At 35.8% G+C, this 11,484-nt stretch overlaps 1 protein-coding gene across 2 annotated transcripts in view; it reads left to right on the forward strand.

Moving 5' to 3' along the window:
* The window catches only part of LOC122802719 (inosine-uridine preferring nucleoside hydrolase-like), a 325,671-nt gene that overhangs the window by 254,583 nt on the left and 59,604 nt on the right, over positions 1–11,484 (forward strand). For both annotated transcript variants that reach the window (XM_044072477.1, XM_044072478.1), the window contains 2 exons: positions 5,725–5,836; positions 5,950–6,086. In XM_044072477.1, the coding sequence (XP_043928412.1) occupies positions 5,725–5,836; positions 5,950–6,086 (249 nt within the window). The remainder of the gene's footprint in view (positions 1–5,724; positions 5,837–5,949; positions 6,087–11,484) is intronic.

Consider the following 11,484-nt stretch of genomic DNA (forward strand, 5'->3'; position numbering starts at 1 on the left):
CAGTGACCTGACTATCCTTTCTGTAGGTGATTTGTGAATAATACATTATAACACCAGTACAAGCAGTACTATCTAAGAGGGCTGTCAGTTCCCTACTAACAGTCAGGGAATCCATGCGGATGGCATCATTTGTACTGACATGAATAAAAACGGATCCATGCTTCCTTACATTAAGACATTCAAATGCTTGTCTCACATCTTCTATTTTTGCTCCTGGTAAGCATAACACTAGTCAATGCTCATTATCTTCTCTGCAAATGTAAGTATCAGTTCATCTAATAATAGAATCTCCAATTACAAGAATATCTTAGCTGACCAGCTCTGAAGAGATTTCAGCTTCTAATACAGTATTATCCGGTCTATCAATTGTTACGAAGGATAGAGCTTCATCACCATTAGTCTTATTAATCCCACTGTTTCCATTGTGTATTAAATTCTCATCCAGCTTGCATTGTAAATCCACAGCATGAGCCATGTAGCCAACATCTGTCTTTGTCTTCTTTTTTTCTTACAGTAATGCTTTTCAATCCTTCCACATTCAGTTTTGATTTTTTCCTTTTCACCTGCCCCTTGGCTCTTTTTTCTACCTTCTCTTTTGGAAAAATGATGCCTTTTTCTGTAGAGCGAAGGTTTTCTGATAGAAAAATATTATCATTAAGCAATGACCAATGACGTCGGTGTGGTATATTGACGATATACCCTTGGTTGGTGTGGTTTAAATAAAGCCAACCATGGGTAAATTTCAATATACCACAACCACAGAGTCGGTTATTGCTATTATACAATGACATTATTTAAGAAAAGAATACTTTTTTTTAAATAATGTCTTTGTATAATGACTCTGTGTGCCCTTCTGCATTTTTCTGGTATCCTGGGTCTTTTTCTGAAATACTATGCATGCGTATGGGACTTGGGTTCTCAAGCTTACACAGTACATCAGTGCTGTGCAGAGGTAACAATGGAGAGAGGAAGATCTCCGTTGCTTCTTCTTCTTCTTTCTTTTTTTTTTTTTTTTTTTTTATTGAGTATAAAAAATAAACCAGGAGACTTTTTATCTTTGGGAGAGTCGGGACAGACAAAATAAAAGGATAATCAGGTAAGTTTTTTTAAGTTTTACTGAACCTACCTGATTACCCCTTTATTTTTGTCTCCACCATCTCCCTCGTTTGCTTCAAGTCTTCCTTTTTCTTTTTTTATTCAAAAAAAAAAAAAAAAGTAAAAAAAATTATGAGATATACTAATGTGCAAAAGTCTGGGTGACTGGACCTTTTTTCGTTGATATATTCTCAGATTTAAAATGGGCACACTGGTTGGGCTGCCAACCAGCGTGCTCGTTTTTTAATATTTTTTCAGGCTTCAGGCAGATATGCCTCCTGGTCTGAATAATGCTGTTAGTTTAAAGCCTGTTTTAGTTAAGAGACGGAGGGAAAGACCTTAATACATATGCATAATATGTTGTGAATTTATATATAGTATTTAATAAATCTTTCACTTCCCTCCTTCTTTTACTGCTATCCAAGTCACTATATTTCTTATGATATTTTGATGGTTATTACATTCTTTGGCTATTAATGTTGACTATATCATTTATTTATTAATATACATCTTTATTTTTTATTTTTTATATATAAGTTTGTATATTTATGGTGTAATCTTGTTATTATATTTTTATGTTTTTATTCATTTTAACATGACATAAAGTTTTATGAGAATGCTTCATGAAAATGTTTTATGAAATGTGCTAAGATTAGTTATTCCTTTAAGAGTTAATTGTTTGATTGGGTTGAGGGATGGGCTGAAGCATGTGACTGTAAGGTTTCTCCTATTTAAATGTTGTAATACTGCAGTTACTTTATACTGATGAAGGGTATAGACCCGAAAGCTTTATGTAATAAACTTTTTTGGTGTGATATCGTTGTGTATTGCATAATACTTTGAGTCAGCCAGAATATTAGGCCTTGAAAAAGGATAGGGAAATGGTAAACTGAAAACTAGGCAGGAAAATAAGGCTTAAATGAGAAGAGAAAGGTGACTTTGAATAAATCCTTTGACAAACACACTTTTGTTGTCACCAATTGAACTATCCCAGTAAACAAATGCAAATAACTAACTAACTAAATAAATAAATACTCTGTGTCTATGCATGCAAAGTTGGGATGATTTCTGTTGTTATACCTTTATAGTTATGCCAAAAGAAATTCAAATTATTTCACCTGTTGTGTGATGTACATCCCTGCTGAGATTCCATCCATATCCCTTTTGTTTTATGAGGCACAACTTTTAAAATTACAGGGAATAATTAGTCTGACATCTTTTTATGAGCAAGGTTACACAGAGGCTGTGTAAATTTAGTGTAGGGGATTATAAGGCCAATAGCAACATTGTTTCTTAGAGGTCAGGACAATGCAATAAAACTTGATTCAATCAATTGACCAAGTGACTAAATAAATGGAAGACAAAAAAACAATGCAAATATTGAATATTTGAATATTAACATGATCCTTGATTAGGCACCACTGAAAAAGGTGTTTTAATTAACTAATTTATACATAGCTTTAAGCAATGTGATAGCATTCTTAAGACTGTTCATTCACTTCCTGTAGTAGTCTTTTTCAGGAATGTTTCACCTTTAGCTGAATATTTCAATGATTTTAAATAGCTGTTAACATGTATATTTATTTAGCAATGAAAAGAGATTTATTCTTTTTAAGACCATATGTATTTTATTTAAAATTATTATGATATATGTGTAAACTGGAGTTTATCTCCTCAGGGCTCTGCTGAAAATAAGATGCTTGCCCACAAACACACACAGACAGACAAACAAACAAATTAATCAGCAACCAATCAATCAATTTTTTATCCTTGGTCTAGCCAGTATCTGAGATGCTTTTATTACCGATATAAAACCTGAGTGGAAACAAAGATTACTTCTGCACTTTCCTTTGATGTATGCTTTGCAAAGAAAGACTGGAACCAAAGCTATTACATTTTTTTGTGGCACATTGGCGGCTGTGGGGGACCTTGGTGGAAGCAGTAGTAACAGTCAATCACCTTCAGTTCAGAACTTTTAGCTTAACTGGGACTGTGCCTTTTCACTGGTGACCTGCTGATATCATTTACTAATTTCCAGTTGGCCACTGAGTGACATTTTTATATATAAAATATCAACTTATTGTCTGTTACTTCTTTCTGATGTATTTATTTGTTTACTGGAAAAGTCTGACTGGGCAAGGCCTATTTTCATATCTGGAGAGAAAAACTGCAGTAAATTATATTGTGTGTGTGTGTGTGTGTGTGTGTGTGTGTGTGTGTGTGTGTGTGTGTATGTATGTATATATATATATATATATATATATATATATATATATGTGTGTGTGTGTGTGTGTGTGTGTGTGTGTGTGTGTGTGTGTGTATACTGTATATGGGTCTACTTGACATTACCGAAATGTCAGTAGACTGACTATAATATCACCAAGATGACAATGCTGAAAATCCAAAGCACTGAAACCCCACATAGCCGACTATCGAAAAACCGACCCAATAACATGCAACACACCTCTCACGTAAACCATCAACAAAACCAAAAACTCATCCAATGTAAGCACTGCCCTCCTAAATAAAATGAACTACACAACCACCAAACTCTCCTCCACAAACCAATAGCAGCTTGAAAATAACAAATCCCACTGAATATTCATGCGGGTGCCCCACAAAAGTATTCAGTGGAGATTTCTTAAAACAAAAAAATGCAAACACTAATTTAAAATGCTACATTTTTGCAGGTGGGCTTTGCCTCCCAAACCCTCTGCAACTTAAATATACCAACTCAGAGATCGCACTACAATGCAGAAATGAGCAGACTTCCTGTTACGCTAAACTTAGAGTCAGCATTTCAGTCATTCAGTCATCTGAATGTTGGCATAGTGAAGTTTCAGTTATGAAACGTCTCATTTTTGTCTCCGTGATTTGAAAGTCAGTCTACTGAAATTTTGGTAATGTCAAGTAGACCCAATCTAAACTATGAGTATCTCTGAGTAAATCAGATCAGTGGAACATACCCCAAAGGACAGAGAAATATAAAGTAGTATGGTGTATTATGAAAGGAAGTGATGTATATAGAGGGAGATGACATGAGGCTAGAAATTCAGATATTAAAACAAAGCCTGGAATCTGTAAGTACTTTTTCTACAGAAAAGGTGGTGTATAAGTAGAATGTCTTACCTAATTGAGTGGTAGTGTGTAGCACTATATTTTTTCATGATGAAATGGGATGAGTAGCACAGTAGTTAGCTACACCTATGAATTGACAAGGTAAGTTTCTACAAAGATTTTCCAATGACTGTTTTTACATGTTGATGTGCATACTCTTATGAAAGAATAGTTGAGGGATTTTCACTGTGCTGCGTCTATTTCTGCATGTGGTGCTAGCATAAGTGTTCTGAATGATCATGCTTGGCATTTGTATGCCATTATGTATGACATTCATTACTGCATGCATAAATTCAGACATATCGACCATATACTTGTGTCAGTCTGCAATGAGATTTTGAAAATGTAGCTGATCTATTGAGTTCCCACAAATAGTAAGTGAATAGTTGAAGCATAAATGAATATTCACTGGCAGTTGACATTTGCATGATCCATAAATCCATTGCTTCCCTATTAGATTTCTTTTAATCATGCTATCCTGATGCAGGGCCATCATTAAGTGATAAATGAGAATGACCACAGTTGGAGAAGGTGAATCAGACTTATAAATTACTGAAGTGAGACACACCCAAACTGGATGTGAACCAAAAACTACAACAGTAGTCTTAAATATCTTCTGTTTTTGTTTTTCAGATATGGTGTACTCTTGTCCTTACATAGGCAATTTAATGTGTTTATTTTATCTGTATTGTGAAATAACTTCTGTTCTCTCCTTTACATCTTAGAATATGTCTGCTCATTATAACAAGGCTCAATAATCTTAGATTTTTTTTTCTGGACATCAATAAATTGCTGATGTGGAGCTTTTGTTATGACTAATTTTTCATGCCTTACAGCTTGCTTTCTTGAGAGTTGTTATGGTGGGTACCAGTTCACAGTGATGATAATTAAAATACAGGGGTATGTTCTCCTGTAAGTTATAATAAGAATGCAGTTTTTTAGTATCCTTTGTGTCATAGACTATGTAGGCAGATGCATATACAATTTATGCTTCTGTCTGCAAACAGTTGATGACTTCTGGTTTAGTTCCTCTTAGAAGTATACACCTGAGCAGGATAGGATACTTCCTTTTGTATGTTTCAATCTTCTGCAATATGTCTGTATGTAATCTGTCCTATTAATAAGAACACAATAAACTAGTAATTAGCAAGCTGTTTTAGTATAGCAGACTGCAATGTATTAATCAAGAAAACTCAGCATATTAAAATCCTGAAAACAGAACTTCTTGAATATTTCATACTGTAAAAGTTACTTTTTCAAAATGGTAAGGCAAGGTGATAATCTGTTTTGTTTCTTAACCACAACTATGAAAGCTGACAGATGGTAGGGTTTATATTTGCCTCATAGATTCTTACTACCGGACTGAAATTCTTATGAAAACTGAGGTATATCATACATTTTTAAATGCCTAGTTTGCAAAAATTCAGTTCTAGTTTGCTGTGGTACATATTTTTCTATTTGTTCTTCAGCTGATAAAATAGCATTCAGTTACATAACACTGTATTTTTGTAGGTCTCCCTAATTGCCACAGGACCTCTGACTAACCTGGCATTAGCAGTGAAAATGGATCCAACTTTCACCCAAAAACTGAAGGCCTTGTACATTATGGGAGGAAATATGGAATGTAAGTAGCTTTTGTCATCAGCAAAGCAGCCAGTATTTATTCAGCAGGTAAAAAGTGTGAAGGAGCAAAAGTGACAATGTAGGCTACCTGAAAATCTTAATTATCTTTTTCAGCTAGAGGGAACACAACGGTGTGTGGAGAATTTAACTTTGTAATCGATCCTGAAGCTGCTTATATTGCTCTTAATGAATTTACCTGCCCTATCTATATCGCCACATGGGAATTCACTTGTGAAAGTAAACTTTCCTGGGTAAGTCACAAAAAGTAGTTGATCCTTAGTCTTTTGATGTTTTCTTTTTTGTCTGTAACAAACTAGAAACTACACCCTAAAAATGTCAAGACAGAAAATCAGTTATGATTTTTTTTCATTATATTGGCAATACAGAACAAATTTAAGCACACATTAAATGCAAAATACTTACTGTCGTACATAATTGTATTAGTTCATGCTGTCTGCACTGGAAATGTGTATGTATAATGGTCCTTTTACAGATAATAAAAAAGTGCAGTATGTGGTCTTGAGGACTGCCAATAATCCCAGCTTGCTGCAGCATTTTTGTTACATTTCGTTTTGATAGATTCCTCTCCATCTATCACTAATGCTGTACTGATTTGTAATTCAGGCAAAGACACTGACATACCTGTTCTGGCAAACTTTTTTCTTAGCAGTTATAAAGGATTACTTAAATGAGTTAATGCAGTGCTGATATACTGATTTGCACTTCAGATGATAATTACAAATTTGGTTTCAGATGTATAAATATGTCTTTTTCCTGGCATCCTAAAAGAATTCCCGAAACGCTTTACTTCTATACTAGAGAGTTATTTGTAAATGTATCTTATTCACAGCAGTTGCTGTCAGTATTTGAGCTAGTTACTAAATAGGAAACGTATTCTTTATAATGATAACTGCAAAATGTAAATTATCATATACTTGCTTTTGCTGGTAAAAATATTCAGTATATAAACCAGGCATTCTAAGTGCCTTGTCTTGTCTTGGTTAAACAGAGAATCAGACTACAGACTTATTTATTTTATTTATTTATTTGCAGTTTGATTACCGGGGAAGTTCACTGGGCCGAATTGACCCATTTTCAGTGGAGGCCCGGGGAGAAAACCTTCAAGATGCATTATACAATTTAGATACAACTGATAGTTAATATTAAAGATAAAATTATGTAGACTAGTTACTCATAAATGCATTCAATATCATGCATAGTTAACAAATTCATTAAGCTTAAAGGTAGGGATCATATAGTTTCATTTGAGGAAAACAGATGTGTGTTAGGTGTAGAAACAGTTTACATACAAACCTTTTAAGAAAATAAATATGCTTTACATACACACATCAACAGTAGAATGCTATTTACAATATTTACAAGGTTGGGCTGTGTAAGGGTAGCTGTAGGAGTTGTTGAGAGCTTAGAGAAAAGCTATAGAAATTGTTGAGAGCTTAGATAGGCTCATAGGAAGATTTATTTATTTATTTATTTATTTAAATTTGTTGACCGGGAGTGTCCGACTGGACGTGGGTCCATTTTCAGCGGAGGCCCGTGGAGAAAAGCTCCACAGTAAAATAAACAGACAGTAGTTACATTGGATTACATAGCGATTAACAATTTAACATAGAAATTACTTACAACATATTTACAGATGAAGAACATAGTACATCAGTAGACAACTAGAATCTTTATCTGTGAAGTACATAACAGGCATTAATAAATGTAACAATGAGAAGTTCCTGCTGTATAATAAGTACTAGGCTTATGAGCATCTGAGCTTGCTATCATCAAGGTAGTTAGTGGAGGTTAAAGACAGGTAGTAGTTGGATGGGGTGGATGATATTAGAGTGGGAGTTGCAAGGGCATAGCCAGCATGTTTTTAGGTGCGCTTTTAATAAAGTTTTGAAGTTGGTGCATGATGGTACGGAGGTAATTGTGGGTGGGAGTGAGTTCCATAATTTGGCTATGGCGCAAGAGAATAGTGCTTCACCAGCAGAGTTATTGGCTTTAGTGATCTGCAAGTGATTTTTGTTGCTGGATCTTAGTGGTCTGGTGGTGCGATAGGGTTGGAGTAGATTCTGGAGGGATGGGACATTTAGTGGATGGTTTACTAGTTTGTGGGCGAGTGAGAGTTGATACCACTGAAGAAGGTGAGGGAGTTCAAGCCAGCCCAGTTCAGCAAGTGAGAGACAGTGGTGACTACGGTAGGATGCCCCTGTGGCGAATTTGGCGATTTTGTTGTAGCAGGTCTCTAGCTTGTTTAGATCACATTGCCTTAGGTTGGTATATACTGGAGAGGCATAAAGTAGGGTGGAGATAAGGTGGGAATTTGCTATTGAAATCTTTGCTGCTTTGGTGAGAAATTGTTTATTTCTGTATAATGCTCCTAGTTTTTGTGGACTTTTTATGGTCATGGATATGTGAATGTCAAATTTTAGTTTATTGTCTATTTCCACTCCTAGCAATTTGGTGTGTTCAGTTGGGTATATAGTGGTGTTGTCTTTTGCTGTGATGATAAAGTGAGAGTTGTTTTGAGTATGTTTGGTGGGTTGGAAGATGAGTAGTTTAGTTTTGTTTGGGTTGAGTATTAATTGGGCATCGGATAACCATGTTTCAACAGAGGAAAAGGCTTCCTGTGTGACTTTTTGCAGTTTGGGTAGGGACTGGGCTGAGCAGATGACGGTTGAGTCATCTGCATATTGGATGAGTGTGTCATGTTTGGCATGTTTGGCAAGATAACTATGAGAGTTGTAGAGCTTGGGAACCAGAAACTTTCCACAGTTTGAACCAATACAATTTTCAGCTTGAAAAGTGAGGGAAAAAAGCATTCATGCTAAAATTTATCTAGATGTACCCTTTTTGGTACATTTGGTTGATTATGTCAACTGATATCGATAAATTTGAGCTAGATGGAGAAGAAATTAGATGGTTTCAAGTAAGAATCTTTTAGGTGCCCTTATGACCACTGGTTTGACTAGCACTCAAGAAATATTACGTTGTTTGGCACTAGGCAAGATGGCTATGAAGTCTCTACATAAAATATTTAAAAGTAATGACATCAGACTGCAGATGAAGATAAAACTAGTTCAGACTCTCATATTCTCAGTTGTCGACTACAGTTGCGAAAGCTGGATGAGAGGGAAACAAGACCGAAGGAAGATTGACTCATTTGAAATGTGGTGCTGGAGAAGAATCCTGCATGTGCCATGGACAGTAATACAGCCCAATAAGTCTATCATACAGGAAATTAAACCAGAAATGCCACTCGAAACATAAATGATGAAACTGCATTTGTCATATTTTGGTCACACGGTTTGAAGGGAAAGATCACTGGAAAAGGACATCATGAGTGGAAAGATTGAAGGTACCAGGTGCAGAGGAAGACCACCAATGAGATGGATTGGTAGGATTATAACAATGATATGTCAGACATTGGAGGATCTCATCAAACTAGCACAAAACCAAATCCCTTTTAATTCTTTAGTCTATCATGTCACCAAGACTCGAACTCGAGTTGATGGAACATAACTAATTAACTATTCCTTTTTGGTGTTTTTAAGCTGTATTGTGCAGTTTTCTATTAAATACTACAAAGTTTACATCTAGCTGAACTCATTTTATGTTGCTTATGCATCTGCCAGCGCAGTCGTTGTATAACAGTCGAAGGTCATATATTTAGCCTCGGAAAAGATTTCCTTGGAAATGTAGTTGCAGATCATGGAATGCATTGTGTATAAATGTCAATATATTTTGTCTGTTTACAAATTAAATAGTGCCATGCATTCCAAACTGCCATCTAAGTTATGACTACCTGTTTTGACCATTCAATAATTTTGCAATATAGCATAAAAATAGAAAATACCATAAATTGCTAAATGCAAGTTATTTGACCTTACAATTCTTTATTGCATACACATGTACAATCTCTGAAAAAATGAAGAGTTACAACACACACAGGTTTAGAATGATTCTTTAATGAACATTAAGACCTTTTAGCCTATTCCTGCTAGTTTTTGTATGTATTATGAGCTGTATAAATTGCTGCGGAAAGAATGTAACCATTTTGACAGTGGACATGAGGAGAAGCGTGAAGAGTGAGCAAATTCCTTCTTCTGCATGGAAATAGTATATAAATTACAGTTATACAAGTAAGAAATAAGACAGAGGAAGATAATAAAATGATAAAGTAAAAGGTTAGTGGAAGTTTGACCAACTTATGATTTCAAGAGCTAGCTCAAAAACATGTATGTTTTGCCGGGCATAGTATTTTACTATAATTTGTCAATAAGAGCCACAAAGTCCCTCCAAATGAAATAAACACTGAGCCATGCTGCAGATGCAACCATTTATTATTATACATTAACAAGATAATTCATTAGCTTTGAACAGCTGTTAATTACCAAAACAACATGACTTGTCAGCATCAACCAAAACCATATCATATGAGAAAACACTTAATCATTTAATCATTGGCTGCTCAGTTCCAGGTTAGTGCACCCACTGCCTGCTCTGGCCTAAATTTTGCTCACCAGGGGGCACACCCATTGCCTCCTCATTGCTGTCTGATTGCCTTCCATCTTCCCTTTTATATTAAATCCTTGCAAATCCAACCCTCCTAAGCATTTGAAAGGGGGGGGGGTATGGGGGTGGGGAGAATCTTCACAGGCCATTATGGCCTAAGCCCACCAATATAGACTCATGCTGTTCCCCCCATCTTTCACCACTCAGATTCACTTAGCTACTCTGTCCTTGCCTGGATAACAATGCAACAGACTTCCCTTAAGAAAAGAGACAATTCCAAATTAAACAGATTGCAACGCAACTCATTTTGGTGAATACCATTGGGCAAATAAAAGTCTGGGTTCAGGAAATTAAGATTGGCATGTTCAGTTACAGTAAATGATGAAATTTTTGAAGCCTTGACAATCTTGCTGTTCACAAACCTGCATGAAATCTCAATGGTGGTGGGCTTGCATGCCCCTGTCCAATGAAATCTAGGAATAATGGCAGACCAAACTACTTTTGTGTCTGGGAAGGTGTTCTGTAAGATATTTAAGTTCGCTATTATTTTTCTGACCAATAACTTCTTAGGTATGACTGTTAGGTCATTGCTGCCAGGTATATGATAAGAATATTTGGTGTGGGGCTTCTATCAACTAAACTTTGCAAAAGAGTTAAAAGCTGCAGTTAAGAAAGTCCCGGGATGCCTTTCCATTCCACGTATCAATCCGAAGAGGTAAAATCAAGATTTGGATCTTTAGTTCTTGCTTGAGATCTGGTGGCCACTTTGCAGACAGAGGAATGGCCACTTATCCAAATTAATGGAGCATCTGGAAGGACAAAAAGGAAATGACCTTATATAAGTTAAGAAAACCTTAGACTTCCACCTACCAGCCCATTTCAAGACCTCCACTGAGTAACCCTCCCGGGATAGGTCAGTTGCCCTGCCAATACATAAACAATGTACATAGAAGCCAAAAGCTGGAATGCTTTGACTGCCTAAAGCTCTCCTAATTATGTTGTTGGCTTCCTGCGAAGATGATAACTGCTTATTACTAAATTGAAAAATAGACGGAGAAAAGTCAGCAACCTCGGTCGTTCTTATTAACACAGAGGCCCAATAGAAAAGGAAAGCCATAAATGGAT

Source organism: Protopterus annectens, chromosome 5.part0 (assembly GCF_019279795.1).
Source record: "Protopterus annectens isolate FY-2018-M chromosome 5.part0, PAN1.0, whole genome shotgun sequence".
NCBI classification, from domain to species: domain Eukaryota; kingdom Metazoa; phylum Chordata; order Ceratodontiformes; family Protopteridae; genus Protopterus; species Protopterus annectens.